The 15,540-nt window shown below is 45.6% G+C and overlaps 4 protein-coding genes and 1 pseudogene across 4 annotated transcripts in view; 1 reads left to right on the top strand and 4 right to left on the bottom strand.

Moving 5' to 3' along the window:
* UTP11 (UTP11 small subunit processome component) overlaps positions 1 to 15,540 on the bottom strand; it is a 594,364-nt gene that overhangs the window by 30,704 nt on the left and 548,120 nt on the right. The gene's annotated exons all lie outside the window — the stretch shown is intronic.
* The window catches only part of NDUFS5 (NADH:ubiquinone oxidoreductase subunit S5), a 1,192,795-nt gene that overhangs the window by 1,035,512 nt on the left and 141,743 nt on the right, over positions 1 to 15,540 (bottom strand). The gene's annotated exons all lie outside the window — the stretch shown is intronic.
* Positions 1 to 15,540, top strand: part of SF3A3 (splicing factor 3a subunit 3) — a 592,026-nt gene that overhangs the window by 551,318 nt on the left and 25,168 nt on the right. The window contains exons 2-8 of the mRNA XM_050799141.1: positions 5,613 to 5,828; positions 6,132 to 6,179; positions 7,869 to 7,921; positions 8,024 to 8,129; positions 11,235 to 11,307; positions 11,756 to 11,847; positions 14,485 to 14,567. Of these exons, the coding sequence (XP_050655098.1) occupies positions 5,733 to 5,828; positions 6,132 to 6,179; positions 7,869 to 7,921; positions 8,024 to 8,129; positions 11,235 to 11,307; positions 11,756 to 11,847; positions 14,485 to 14,567 (551 nt within the window). The 5' untranslated portion in view covers positions 5,613 to 5,732. The remainder of the gene's footprint in view (positions 1 to 5,612; positions 5,829 to 6,131; positions 6,180 to 7,868; positions 7,922 to 8,023; positions 8,130 to 11,234; positions 11,308 to 11,755; positions 11,848 to 14,484; positions 14,568 to 15,540) is intronic.
* AKIRIN1 (akirin 1) overlaps positions 1 to 15,540 on the bottom strand; it is a 1,026,732-nt gene that overhangs the window by 1,004,345 nt on the left and 6,847 nt on the right. The gene's annotated exons all lie outside the window — the stretch shown is intronic.
* LOC126944920 (uncharacterized) lies at positions 4,105 to 4,200 on the bottom strand (annotated as a pseudogene).

Here is a 15,540-nt window from a genome sequence, read left to right as displayed (position 1 = left end):
ATCCGCCCACCTCGGGCTCCCAAAGTGCTGGGATTACAGGCGTGAGCCACCGCGCCCCACCCTCCCCGACATTTTCAGGAAACCTTTATGAATGCCTATCAGGTGTGTTTATACTTAATAATTACCATATAGGCTTACGGTTTTGTTTCTCTCTCCCACCAGCCTAAATAAGGACTGAGATCCTGCCTGCCTTGCACCCGCCTCGTTCTCAGCTCCTGGCACTTACTATGTGTTCAATAAATACTTGTTGAGGAAGAGCAGTCCAAGCATAGAAAACAACTGGTGCAAAGGCCTGGAGGTCTGAGAACATACGGTGCTTTGGGGAAGTAGCAAGTAATTCCATTTGGAGGAAGTGCCAGGAGAGTAAAATGGCAGGCAGAGCCCAGGTCCTTAAAAGCTGAATGCCAAGTTGCACAGACCTCACCCTGCAGGAAATGCAGCCTATGGAACTGTTTAAGCAGGGGCCTGGGGTGAGCGGAGTTGTAGAAAGATCATGCTGGCTGCAGCATGAATAATGGAGTGGAGGGGTAAGATGAGCAGGCTGGTTTGGAGGCCAGTGTAGTGGTCCAGGTGAGACAGCTTGCAGCAGGTAGCAGCTCGAATGGAAAAGGCAAGACTTACTGCCTGGAGTGGGGATGGAGAAACATTTAGGGGCAGAAAGGCATCAGGTTTGAGACAGAGTGACTGGAGGATGGTGGTGGTAAGGCAGTCCACCCACCTCACGGGAAGTAAGAGATGTACAGCCACGAAACTGTTTGATTTATTTCAATATAAACATTTTTCAGACTTAACATCTTAGAAACCCAGACATATAATCAAGGCCAGGCGCAGTGGCTCACGCCTCCCAGCACTTTGGGGGGCCGAGGCGGGTGGATCACCTGAGGTCAGGAGTTTGAGACCAACCTGGATAACATGATGAAGCCCCACCTCTTCTAAAAATACAAAAATTAGCTGGGTGTGGTGGTGGGCACCTGTAATCCCAGCTACTCCAGAGGTTGAGGCAGGAGAATTACTTGAATCCGGAGGTGGAAGTTGCAGTGAGCCAAGATCGCGCCACTGCACTCCAGCCTGGGGGACAAGAGCAAAACTCCATCTTAAAAAAAGAAGAAACCCAGACGTATAATCAAAGATGTGTCATTGTTTAATTGACAATTTTTTCTCTCTTCCTTAGTAAAGCATAAAATAATACTGAGTTTACATTTGATGGCATCTCATATTCAAGAAATACCGAAGTTTATACCCCCAAAAAACAAAACAAAACAAAAAATATTTGCTGAGTCTCCACACTCCCTGAATGGAGATTTCTACTTTACCTCTTTCCTAATGTCCCAGGAAAAGCCCCAGATGCACTGTGACTGGTTCCTTTCCCTAAGCTTGGCAGTCCTGCTTAAATTTCCGATATACAAATAAGATCCTCGTAACACCCCCATGAGTGGGCAGAACACAGGTCGTTATTTCAATTTTATATTTATTTATTTATTTAGACAGAGCCTCACTCTATCGCCAGGCTGGAGTGCAGTGGCGTGATCTCGGCTCACTGCAACCTCCACCTCCTGGGTTCAAGTGATTCTCCTGTCTCAGCCTCCCAAGTAGCTGGGACTACAGGCATGCGCTACAACGCCCAGTAATTTTTTTGTGTTTTTAGTAGAGACAGGGGTTTCACCATGTTGGCCAGGATGGTCTCGATCTCTTGACCTTGTGATCTGCCACCTCGGCCTCCCAAAGTGCTGGGATTACAAGCGTGAGTCACCATGCCCGGCCTCCGTTTTTTCAAACATTTTTTTTTTCTTTTTTGAGACCATGTCACCCAGGCTTGGAGTACAGTGGCATGATCATAGCTCACTATAACCTCGAACCCCTGGGCTCAAGTGATCCTCCTGCCTCAGCCTCCCATGTAGCTGGGAGTACAGGCAAGTGCCAGCAAGCCCAGCTAATTTTCTTATTTTTTTGTAGAGATGAGGTCTCGCTATGTTGCCCAGACTGTTCTAGAACTCCTGGCTTTAAGCGAAATTCCCAGCTTGGCCTCCCAAAGTGCTGAGATTACAGGCGTGAGCCACCGCACCCAGCCTGTTTTCAAACTTTTAGAAACAAAAAGTAATTCATGTTTATTGTAGACAAATTGGGCTGGGTGCAGTGGCTCATGCCTGTAATCGCAGCACTTTGGGAGGCCAAGGCAGGAGGATTGCTTGAGCTCAGGAGTTGCAGACCAGCCTGGGCACCACAGTGAGACCTCATCTCTAGTAAAAAACAAAAGCAAAACAAAAACAAACAAACAAAAAAAATTACAGCAGGTCTGGTGACTCATGCCTATAATCCCAGCATTTTGGGAGGCCAACGCAGGAAGATCGCTTGAGTCCAGGAGTTTGAGACCAGCCTGGGCAACATGGCAAAAAAACCCTGTCTCTACAAAAAACACAAAAACTAGGAGGGTGTAGTGGCGCGCACTTATAGTCCCAGCTACTCAGGAGGCTGAAGTGGGAGGATAGCTTTAGCCCAGGAGGTCGAGGCTGCAGTGAGCTAAGATCATGCTACTGCACTCCAGCTTGGCAAGACCCTGTCTCAAAAAACATAAAAACCTCGGCCTGGTGTAGTGGCTCATGCCTGTAATTTCAGCATTTTGGGAGGCCAAGGTGGGCGGATCACCCTGAGGTCAGGAGTTCAAGACCAGCCTGGCCAACAGAGCAAAACCCTATCCCTACTAAAAATACAAAAAGTAGCTGGGCATGGTGCCACACACCTGTAATCCCAGCTACTAGGGAGACTGAGGCAGAATGCTTGAACCCAGGAGGCGGAGGTTGCAGTGAGTCAAGATCGTGCCACTGCGTTCCAGCTTGGATGACACAGCAAGACCCTGTCTCAAAACAAACAAACAAACAAATCCTTGACTGGGTGCAGTGGCTCACACCTGTAATCCCAGCATTTTGGGAGGCTAAGGCATGCAGATCACCCTGAGGTCAGGAGTTCAAGACCAGCCTGGCCAACAGAGCAAAACCCCGTCTCTACTAAAAATACAAAAATAAGCCAGGTGTGATGGCATGCACCTGTAATCCCAGCTACTCAGGAGGCTGAGGCGGGAGAATCGTTTGAACACGGGAGGTGGAGGTTGCCGTGAGTTGAGATCACGCCCCCGCACTCCAGTCTGGCGACAGATCGAGACTCCCAAAACAAAACTTTAAATGTGGCTTTTGTTGCGTGGGGAAAAAGAAAATTAACCAGGGTGGTGGCCCCCACATGTGGGCGCCCCAGGGGTGGAGGCTGCAGTGAGCCATGATCATGCCACTGTACTCCAGCCTGGGGCAACAGAGAGAGACCCTATCAAAAAAAGAAAAAGAAAAAAGTGAACAATAGGTAAATTACTAATAATGTGATGTATTATGTCCTCATTCTTTTTTGTTAAACATAAATGTGCACATATGTATTTTCAGTTTTAAATTAATTTTTAAATTGAAAAAGTGTGTTTAAAAATAACTTTTCATGCTGTGCTTGGGGTGTATACAAAGAAAAATCTCCCATATCAGATCTCCAAGGCTGTCTGCTCAGGAACAACCACTGTTTACTGTTACTTGGATATCCTTACAGAAATAATCTCTTTGCACATCTATTTTTATACACACTTGTGCATCTAGCTTTTTTCAGTTTGTGTGGCCATCTCTCCATGTGAGTTCATATAGAGTTTTTAACAGTTTTATTGAAGTATAATTTATATACCATAAAATTCACCCATTTTAACACTACAGTGCAATTAATTTTAGTAAAGTGAATAGAGTTATGCAACTGTATTCAATCCAATTTTAGAACATTGCTATCTGTCCAAAATGGATTTCTTGTGCGCATTTGTAATCACTTCCAATCTCTCCGCCGGTCACAAGCAACCACTCATATACTTTCTGCCTCCATAGATTTGCCTTTGTTAAATCAAGTTTAGCCTAAAGCTGCTTCCTTACATATTTTAAATTTAGCCTAAAGGTTTCTCTGTATATGGTGAACTATAACCTAAATGGAGTTGTAAACACACCATAGCCTACCCTTTGCCAATCACCGAGTTTTGGCCAATCAAATGGCAAACTATGCAAACCGTGTTCAAATAAGGCAAAGGCCAAGCTGTAACCGGTGTTTTTGGTTTGGTTTTTTTGTTTCGCAGGGGCTATGCTAATCTCTGTATGGTTCCAATTTTAGTATATGTGCTGCCATAGTGAGCACCAGTGTTTTTCTTTTAACACCGTTCTGGACATTTTATCTGAACATACACTGTTGTTTTTCTATCTGGCTTCTTTCACTTAGCATGATGCTTTCATGGTTCATCATTGTAGTATTCATTTATTGCAGGATAATGTTCCATTGTACTGTATAGATATACCACACTTTATCCATTTGCCAGTTAATAGACTCTTGGGTTGCATCCAGTTTTTGTCTATTATGAATAATGCCTCCGTGAACATGTGAACACATGGACATGTTTGCATTTCTCTACCTACAAGTGAAGATATATAGACACAATCTTTTTTTTTTTTTTTTTTTTTTTTTTTTAAGGCTGTATAGCATTTCACAGCTGGTCTTCCTCTGCTTGGATGCACAGTATTTTATTTTATTTTACTTTTTTTGAGACGGAGTCTGTCTCTGTCGCCCAGGCTGGAGTGCAGTGGCTTGATCTCAGCTCACTGCAATGTCTGCCTCCTGGGTTCAAGCGATTCTCCTGCCTCAGCCTCCCGAGTAGCTGTGACTACAGGCGTGTGCCACCATGACGGCTAATTTTTTGTATTTTTAGTAGAGACAGGGTTTCACCATGTTAGACAGGATGGTCTTGATCTGACCTCGTTGGCCCGTTGGATGCACAGTATTTTATTTAACATATTCCCTGCCGATAGACAAGTCGTTTCTACACGTGAATTTCTTTCTTCCTTTTTTTTTTTTTTTTTTTTTTTTTTTTTTGAGACTGAGTCTCATTCTGTTGCCCAGGCTGGAGTGCAGTGGCACGATCTCAGCTCACTGCAATCTCTGCTTCCCAGGTTCAAGAGATTCTCCTGCCTCAGCCTCCGGAGTAGCTGAGACTACAGGTGTGTGCCACCACGCCCGGCTAATTTTTGTTTGTTTGTTTTTAGTAAAGACGGGGTTTCACCATGTTGGCCAGGCTGGTCTCGAACCCCTGACCTCAAGTGATCCGCCCGCCTCGGCTTCCCAAAGTGCTGGATTACAGGCGTGAGCTACCGCGCCCAGCCTCACATGTGAATTTCTTTAAAAACACCACCAGCAAAACCCCACTATTCCCATTTTACTAAGAAAGGTGCTGAAGTCCAGAGAAGCAGAAAATGTTCTCATAATTTACGCTGAAAGCTGCGTCCTTAAGTTCCGGTTTCCCATCTCCCAGCCGCACTCCAACTGCTTGCGCAGTCCCCACAGTGTACCTGCCCGCCCAACCGGCCCCAGCAAGCCCCAGGAAGCGGTCCGCTGAACCTCGGGCTCTTGGGTTTTCCTATGCCCCCTGGAGGTATCTGCAAACCTCTCGGCATCGCTCCACCACACCTCCCACCAGTAGGTGGCACTGTCGCCATCTCCATAACATAGACTGGCCTTCCTTGTGGTGCTCATGTTTTCCTAAGTCCCCGGGCACTTCCGGCACTCGCGGAACTTTGATGCAGCTGGATGCGCAACGTGGGGACTCAGGCGCGCCGGGCGGCAGGAGTTGCTTCCGGCCGTGTAGGTGGTCTGAATTGGGAGGCTGCGGCTAAGGGAAGATGGAGACAATACTGGAGCAGCAGCGGCGCTATCATGAGGAGAAGGAACGGCTCATGGACGTCATGGCTAAAGAGATGCTCACTAAGAAGTCCACGGTGAGTGGGGCCTGAGCAGGGGCTGCGGCAGGGGCATGGGCCTCCATCCCGTGTTTGACCTCTGAGAGCTTGCTTTGGCCCTCAGCGCCTCCCCGCACTCCGCCTCCTGCCTCCTCCGGGGCTCCCTCTCCGAGCTCCGGTCTTGGTAACCTCCTCCCGGGGTCCAGAGCCCCAGAGGCCTTTCTTCCTCAGCTGCTAAAACCTGAGCGGATAAAACCTGAGCGGGTAAGCTCCGCCCTCAGGCGGCCTTTTCTATTCCAGAACGCGAGCTAACGGCGTTTGTGTCACCGTTTGCTTTTTCAGCTCCGGGACCAGATCAATTCTGATCACCGCACTCGGGCCATGCAAGATGTGAGTGCCCAGCTGTCTGTCACTCTTTGGGTTGGCGAGGGCGGGAAAAGAGAGGGGAAGTGAAGTGCGGGGTCTCAGCATGAGCACTGGCCAAAGGTAACCGGATTGGCCAGTCGCGAGCTCTCTGCCTAGACAGATATCCACAGGCTGCCGAATGTAAGGGTGCTTCCTCAGTTCTCTGAATGGGGAACTCTTACGCATTCTTCGTTAATCGGAAAGGTGCCCCCCCTTTTTTTTTCTTTTAAGACGGAGTCTCGCTCTGTTGCCCAGGCGCGGTCTCGGCTCCCTGCAACCTCCGACTCCCGAGTTCAAGCGATTCTCCTGCCTCAGCCTCCGGAGTAGTTGGGATTACAGGCGCTCGCCACCACGCCCAGCTAATTTTTGTATTTTTAGTAGAGACGGAGATTCACCATGTTGGTCAGGCTGGTCTCGAACTCCTGACCTCGTGATCCACCTACCTCGGCCTCCCAAAGTGCTGGGATTACAGGCTTGAGCCACTGCGCCCGGCTTACACGTGTCCGTTCTTACAGCATCCTGTATCCCTTGGATGTGCAAACAATAGTTATGAGGAGTCCATGACTCAGGTGCATAGCTACAATCCTTGCCTTAAAATATATATATATATATATATGTATGTATGTATACCGTATATTAGTATGTATGTATACCGGATATTAGTGTTTTTCTCCCAGGATACTGCTTTAAAGCATTTTGGACTACTAAACTGCATTTGTCTGGTAGTAGTTCAATTTATTACTTAAAAGAAAAACAAGATGCTATTTAAATTTTTAAACAAGGTGATGAGTAAATGGAGGTTCATTTTACTACGTTCCTTACTCTTGGGTACGTTTGAAACCTGTTTAAAAAGGAATAAAAGACTTACTTGGACCTTCTGATTTTCAGGAGATGATCAGATTACAAGCCCTCAGCCCCAAAATACTCTGAAAACCAAGGATTTTATTTTTTTCCCCTTGAGTGATTATTTGGTGTCAAAATCTGACCTGCTCTCACTTGACAGGTTTACTGGCCTGAACCTGTGATAGACTTTTTATGGTCTTTAATTTACCCCACTTAGTAAATAAGGTATAAGGTTTACTGCAGAACTGTGTGCTCCAGATTCCACTAGGGCTGTTATATAATATGTGATACCTTTTCTGAAGTTAAAAATTCCAAATTCTGAAACAAATCTGGGCCCAAAAGTTTTGGAGGAGGGGACTATGTACCTGTACCATCCCGAATTAGTATATTTTGACTACAAAGGAAGCCTATGTAATGTTTATTTAGCCTGTCTACTCCTCAGTCAAGCTTTTTGAAATAGTGAATATCATCTTTATCTTTGAGGATGTTAGGTGGGAGCTAGTGTTTAGCCAAAGAGGGTGAGTCTGTTACAGGGAAAGTTAGGCATCGGTGGTATGTAAAAATAGGAGCCACCCCTTAAATGTTATCATTTAGGTAATCTTCCAATCGACCTGCTTAAAAAACTAACCAGGAATCAGGGCTGTTAAAGGGCTATTGAAAAACTAACCAGGAAACAGGGCTATTAAAGGTACTAGGAAGCACAGAACTGTTAAGACCATGTCCATATCTCTTGAGATTGCCCTGGGCTTTGACTGGAGAGCCCTTGTTGTTTGCTTAGCTCTACATTTGTGCAAATTGCCTCATTCTGATGGTTTTGTATTTGCCTTTCAGAGGTATATGGAGGTCAGTGGGAACCTGAGGGATTTGTATGATGATAAGGATGGGTAAGTGACAGTCACAGCTAATCTAGGAGTTAGTGCTTCTGAGGAGCCATGGTTAGAGGACTGACTTTGTGCTCTATCTTTGAAATTTTCCTGAAATTGCAGATTACGAAAGGAGGAGCTCAATGCTATTTCAGGACCCAATGAGTTTGCTGAATTCTATAATAGACTCAAGCAAATAAAGGAATTCCACCGGAAGCACCCAAATGAGGTATGTCCTCCGAAAAGTATTTTCTCCAGACCTATCTTTAAAGCATATAAAGGAAAGGTATAAAGGAAACTGGACATGTGCTATTCAAATGCACTTCAAGAAAGAACTTGCCATTTAGGTGCAAGGACCATAGTTAGCTGACATCCTACAACTGCAGTGTTTTCAGCATCTCCCTCAGCTTTGAAGCCAAGGCTGGCCGGGTGCGGTGGCTCACACCTGTAATCCCAGCACTTTGGGAGGCTGAGGTCGGCGGATCTCCTGAGGTCAGGAGTTCGAGACCAGCCTGACGAACATAGTGAAACCCCATCTCTACTAAAAATGCAAAAATTAGCCAGGCATGGTGGCATGCGCCTATAATCCCAGCTACTTGGGAGGCTGAGGCAAGAGAATCACTTGAACCCGGGAGGCGGAGGTTGCAGTGAGCCAAGATTGCGCCATTGCACACCATCCTGAGGGACAAGAGTGAGACTTCATCTCAAAAAAAAGCCAAGGCCACATTTCGTGGGCAGCTCCTGGCCAGTGACTAAGCACAGTATGGGTACTAGGGCCCAGCAATTTGGTCCACTGTGAGACTCCTCTGATGAGTTATCTTTGCTCCACGGCTCCCCATTGGGTGGGTCAAGATTTTGTCCAATCTGCATTGTGGTCTAGGCTATCCTGGCCTAATCCTGCTTTCTCCTCCTTTTTGTCTTTCACAGAAATTACTCCCCCCAATAAATTATGCTCCTAACTCTGTCTTTTTTTTTTTTTTTTTTTTGAGATGGAATCTCACTCTGTCACCCAGGCTGGAGTGCAGTGGCACGATTTCGGCTCTCTGCAAACTCCACCTCCCGAGTTCACGCCATTCTCCTGCCTCAGCCTCCTGAGTAGCTGGGACTACAGGTGCCCGCCACCACGCCCGGCTAATTTTGTGTATTTTTTAGTAGACACAGGGTTTCACCATGTTAGCCAGGATAGTCTCGATCTGCTGACCTCATAATCCACCCACCTCGGCCTCCCAAAGTGCTGGGATTACAGGCGTGAGCCACCGCGCCTAGCCCTCATATACCCTGGAGCTCACTTATAATAAGGTAGTTAAGAGAAAAAGGGCCTGGGAAGGCTTCCATCAGAAAGGTCACATGACCACTCCAGGTGGTGTTGCCTTACAGAAGTTAAGCAAAAGAGAGTTTCAGAAAGGCAGTCATGGTGTCAACTTATTGATTGATAACTGCCAGGATTGCTGTTTCATTAAAGTAGTAGGAATGGAAATCTGGTCACAAGGTAAAGATGGGTAATGGGGAAATATAAGTATGGAGTATGGAACATGCATTTGAAAGGCTGGTAGCAGCCGGGTTTAGTGGCTCACACCTGTAATTCCAGCACTTTGGGAGGCTGAGGCAGGTGGATCACGAAGTCAAGAGTTTGAGACCAGCCTGGCCAACGTGGTGAAACCCGTCTCTACTAAAAACACAAAAATTAGCTGGGCTTGGTGGTGCACGCCTGTGATCCCAGCTTCTTGTGGGGCTGAGGCAGGAGAATCGCTTGAACCCAGGACATGGAGGTTGCAGTGAGCTGAGATCACTCTGCTGCACTCCAGCCTGGGCAACAGAGCAAGACTCCGTCAAAAAAAAAAAAAAATCTGGTAGGAAAAAGAAGGGGAGAAACAGGAGGGTATTGGGAAAGATAAAGAAGCATACTTATGGCCAGGCGCGGTGGCTCAAGCCTGTAATCCCAGCACTTTGGGAGGCTGAGACGGGTGGATCATGAGGTCAGGAGATCGAGACCATCCTGGCTAACATGGTGAAACCCCGTCTCTACTAAAAAATACAAAAAACTAGCCGGGCGAGGTGGCGGGTGCCTGTAGTCCCAGCTACTCGGGAGGCTGAGGCAGGAGAATGGCGTAAACCCGGGAGGCGGAGCTTGCAGTGAGCTGAGATCCGGCCACTGCACTCCAGCCTGGGGGACAGAGCGAGACTCCATCTCAAAAAAAAAAAAAAAAAAAAAAAAAAAAGAAGCAGCTTACTTATTTGAAGGAGCACAGGGAAAAAGGAAGAGATTAAAAACAGCAAAAAAATAGAGGCTGTTTATTGCAGTACATAGTGTGGGGGTAAACGAAGGGATCCTCACACACATAGCCCCCTTGGAGGATGGAGAGTGAGGTCTTCTGCTAACCAAGAGAGAATAAATGAATACCATTCTGATGTGTTCACCTTATTCCAGCCATGGTCAAAAGGTAACAAGGAATAAATGCTTAAATAACTGGTTAGAAGGATGCCCAAGATACACTAAGTGTCAGAAGCAAGTCTTTTATGCTAAAAAAAATAATAAAAACGTATGCAGGCATGAATGTACTAGTACAAATACATATATTTAAATATATAGAGCACTGTTTTCCAAACTTTCTGCATATTTGAGCCACCTGGGGATCTTTAAAATGTACTGATACCTGCCTTCCTTTGATTTAATTGGTATCAGGTGCATCAGAATTAAAAAAAAAAACTCCCCGGGTGATTCTAATATGCAGCAAAGTTTGGGAACCACTGGCATAGGAAAAGCTCTGTTAACAGTGGTTACCTGTTCTCAGGAGAATTAATAAAGGTGGACTTTTGAGGTTTTGTGAGCATGTGTTACTTTAGTGAGTTTTACTCAAACAATACAAAAAAGTGGGGAAAAACAAGGTAATTGGAGAACAGTAGTAGCTTCCTAGTGAAAAATCAAGGCCAAATCATCAGAAGTCCAACTTTCTGTGTATTTCATTTCTGTGATCTTGCAACTTTTACATTGAAAAATCCACCTAAGGTCGGGCACAGTGGTTCATGCCTGTAATCCCAGCACTTTGGGAGGCCAAGCTGGGCAGATCACTTTAGCTTAGGAGTTTAAGACCAGCCTGGGCAACATGGCAAAACCCTGTCTCCACTAAAAATATAAGAATTAGCCAAACATGGTGGTGCGTGCCTGTAGTCCCAGCTACTCGGGTGGCCAAAGCAGGAGAATCGCTTGAACCTGGGAAGTAGAGGTTGCAGTGAGCCAAGATTGTGCCAGTGCACTCCAGCCTGGGCAACAGAGCAGAGTCCGTCTCAAAAACAAAAAAGAAAAATCCACCTGAGCTTTTACTTTTCCCCTCAGATCTGTGTGCCAATGTCAGTGGAATTTGAGGAGCTCCTGAAGGCTCGAGAGAATCCGAGTGAAGAGGCACAAAGTAAGTAGAGGTGAAAATTTCATTCGGCACCAGCAAAAGTACAGGTTAATTACAGCTCAGATTTGCAGCCATGGCCTCAGATATATTTATAGCCAGGATTTCTTGCTGGTTTCGTCTTTGCTGGTTTCTGGGCTAGAGTGACATCCTAAATTGGTCTTGGGCGCACAATGTTCATTTTGTTCTCTCCTACCTCAAATTTACTGGCTTGGAAAGCCAAGGATTGTTCACTTTAGGTCACGATACTAAAATGAGTCAGCCCTTGTTACCTTGTAAGAGAACACTCACTTTTGATCTCACTTAACTTATTGGAGGTTATATTGTGAGCAAAGGGAGGACATTTGGGTGAAGTGCTGCCTCAGGAAACTAGGAACAAGCAGTCCATTTGAAAAGGTAAGTCCAAGAGAGTGGTGTGTATAAACTGAATCATTGATGTATCTGATTCCCTCAGACTTGGTGGAGTTCACAGATGAAGAGGGATATGGTCGTTATCTCGATCTCCATGACTGTTACCTGAAGTACATTAACCTGAAGGCATCTGAGGTAAGACCTGGGAAAGGGCAGAGAGGTTCTGATTCTCGAAGTGAGAATCAGACTGGAACTAGTAGACATAGACATGAAGCCATTGTAAAATGTCTTCCTTGTGTTTTAAAACTGTTATGTAAATATTAAAGAGGTGATACGCTTTCTTGGAATGAAATACTATTCAAAATGAAGTTTTCTACAGTGAAAACAAGCATATTTATTTATTAATAAATTTTATTTTTTTATTTTTGAGATGAGGTCTTACCATGGTGTGATCGTTGCTCACTGCAACCTCGACTTCTGGGCTCAAGTGATCCTCCCGCCTTAGCCTTCTGAGTAGTTGAGGATACAGGTGCATACCACCACCACACTTGGCTAATTTTTGTATTTTTTGTAAAGATGGGGTCTTGCAGTGTTGCCCAGGCTGGCCACAAACTCTTCACCTCAAGTGATCCTCCTGTCTCAGCCTCCCACGGTGTTGGGATTACAGGCATGAGCCACTGTACCCAGCCCATTATCAATACAACAAGCGTATTTTACCTTTGCCAAAATAAATTTTTTTTTTTTTTTTTTTTTTTTTTTTTTTTTTTTGAGACAGGGTCTCATTTTGTCACCCAGGCTGGAGTGCAGTGGCGTGATCTTGGCTCGCTGTATCCTAGACTTCCTGGACTCAAGTGATGGATCCCGCCTCAGCCCCACCAAGTACTTGGGACTACAGGCGTGTGCCACCATGCCCAGCTAGTTTTTTGTATTTTGTGTAGAGATGGAGTTTTGCCCTGTTGCCAAGGCTGGTCTCAAACTCCTGAGCTCAAGCAATCCGCCTGCCTTGGCCTCACAAAGTGTTGGGATTATAGATGTGAGCCATTGCACCCAGCCTTACATAAGATTTCTTTAAATTTTTTTTTTTTTAATAAATACCATTTTCCTGGCCGGACACAGCCACTCACGCCTGTAATCCCAGCACTTTGGGAGACCAAGGCAGGCAGATCACCTGGGGTCGGGAGTTCAAGACCAGCCTGACCAACGTGGAGAAACCCTGTCTCTACTAAAAATACAAAATTAGGTGGGCATGGTGGCACATGCCTGTAATCCTAGCTACTCAGGAGGCTGAGGCAGGAGAATCACTTGAACCCAGGAGGCGGAGGTTGCGGTGAGCCGAGATTGCGCCATTGCACTCCAGCCTGAGCAACAAGAGCAAAACTCCATCCAAAAAAAAAAATTTTTTTTGTAGAAATAGGGTTTCACTGGCCGGGCGCGGTGGCTCACACCTGTAATCCCAGCACTTTGGGAGGCCGAGGTGGGCGGATCACGAGGTCAGGAGTTGGAGACCATCCTGGCTAACATGGTGAAACCCCGTCTCTACTAAAACTACAAAAACTTAGCTGGGCGTGGTGGTGGGTGCCTGTACTCGGGAGGCTGAGGCGGGAGAATTGGCGTGAGCCCGGGAGGCGGAGCTTGCAGTGAGCCAAGATGGCGCCACTGTACTCCGGCCTGGGCAACCGAGCGAGACTCTGTCTCCAAAAAAAAAAAAACAAAGAAATAGGGTTTCACCATGTTGTCCCAGGCTGGTCTTGGACTCCTGAACTCAATCAATCCTCCTGCCTCAGCTTCTCAAAGCCTTGGGATTACAGGCATGAGACACTGTGCCCACCTAGATTTATGTTTTCTTCTAGGTGTCCCTGGTTTAGACGCAAACAATACTAGGTACATGAAAGACACAACAACGTGATCTTTCTGTCAGCAAAAAGCTATTTAATGTCTTTTCTTAAAGATGTTTAAAAATAGCTTATCACGGGCCGGGCGCAGTGGCTCACACCTGTAACCCCAGCAATTTGGTAGGCCAAGGCAGGTGGATCACCTGAGGTCGGGTGTTCAAGACCAGCCTGACCAACATGCAGAAACCCTGTCTCTACTAAAAATAGAAAAAATTAGCCAGGCGTGGTGGCGCATGCCTACAATCCCAGCTACTCAGGAGGCTGAGGCAGGAGAATCGCTTGAACCTGGGAGGTGGAGGTTGCAGTGAGCTGAGATCATGCCATTGCACTCCAGTTTGGGCAGTAAGAGCCAAACTCTGTCTCAAAAAAAAAAAAAATAGCTTAGGACTAGATGAGGTTTAATATGGCAATCTCAAAAGGATCACAAAGATATACATGATTAGATTCCTCATGGAGTTGTGAGGAAATGTTCCAGAAGTGCAGTGACCAAACTTCAAGTTCCATGTGGGCAAGTCAGGTCCCTTGCCTGTTTTGTTGTCTTCTGTACCCCATACTTGGTACAAAGATGCTCAATAAGTAGTTACTTGCGTGAACAAATGGCACCTTTGAGGACCTTGTTTTAGGATGTCAGAGTCTTTAACCAAGACCCTAGCGTTAGGTAATAATCGACAAATGTTTCTTTTAGTTTAATGTTCATTAACTTGATGTTTATTTTATAAAGTTAATTATGTCTGATATTTTCCTTCAGTCCAGTGAAATTAACACTCCAATTGTAGTAGGATTGAATTATGGGAAAGCAGAAAAAAAACAAAAATTAGCCAGCCCTTATTACTTTGTTAGAAAACATTCAATTTTGATCTCACTTATTGGAGATTATATTTTAAGTTGTTACAGCATAAATACCTAACTGAATTTCTTGTCATTTCTTCCCTCTTTGAAGAAACTGGATTATATCACATACCTGTCCATCTTTGACCAATTATTTGACATTCCTAAAGAAAGGAAGAACGCAGAGTATAAGAGGTAGGCATTAATAGCTTCTAGGTCTCTCCTGGATTTGATTAGAAGATAATGTGAAGTTTTTGAGGGTGAAGTTCTGAATTTGTTGCCTGGAATGCATACATGAAGGCGTACTTCCAGGTTCATTGGAGGATGGGGTTATGAATGATGTGGTTTTAAAACCTTTGCGATGCTCTGGATGTGAACAAAAGTGTGTCTGTGGGCACATCTTCCATTATATGCCCATACTGTTCTTAATTTTGTCTCATTGTATAAGGAACTCTCCCACTCTGGGACTTCTGTGTTTTCGGAGTTTTATGGGAAAAAAATTAGACTTTCTCAGATTGTGACTGAAGTGAGATGCTTAGGTGTGATGTATAAGTGAAAAATTTATGTTTTTGTTAATTACTCCCCTGATTAGTGATTTTTTAATTTCCCCTCTTTTTCTCATTTTCTTTTTAATGAAATCTTGTATTTTGTGAGGTAATTAAGACCTTAGTATTTAGCATCATTTTATGAGAATAAAAGGAGGTGGGAAAGGTCAGAATCAAAATGACATGTTGGGAAAAATGTCCATTCTAAGTTCATTTAAAAATGAATATTGGCCGGGCACGGTGGCTCACACCTGTAATCCCAGCACTTTGGGAGGCCAAGACAGGCAGATCACCTGAGGTCAGGAGTTCGCGACCAGCCTGACCAATGTGGAGAAACACTGTCTCTATTAAAAATACAAAATTAGGCCGGGCGTGGTGGCTCACGCCTGTAATCCCAACACTTTGGGAGGCTGAGGTGGGCAGATCACAAGGTCAGGAGATCGAGACCGTCCCTGGCTAACACGGTGAAACCCCATCCCTACTAAAAATGCAAAAAATTAGCCAGGCGTGGTGGCAGGCACCTGTGGTCCCAGCTACTTGGGAGGCTGAGGCAGGAGAATGGCGTGAACCCGGGAGGTGGAGCTTGCAGTGAGCTGAGATCGCGCCACTGCACTCCAGCCTGG

Source organism: Macaca thibetana, chromosome 1 (assembly GCF_024542745.1).
Source record: "Macaca thibetana thibetana isolate TM-01 chromosome 1, ASM2454274v1, whole genome shotgun sequence".
In the NCBI taxonomy this organism is placed as follows: domain Eukaryota; kingdom Metazoa; phylum Chordata; class Mammalia; order Primates; family Cercopithecidae; genus Macaca; species Macaca thibetana.
The sequence above is the reverse complement of the archived record's forward strand: the minus strand, read 5'-3'. Positions and strand labels throughout refer to the sequence as shown.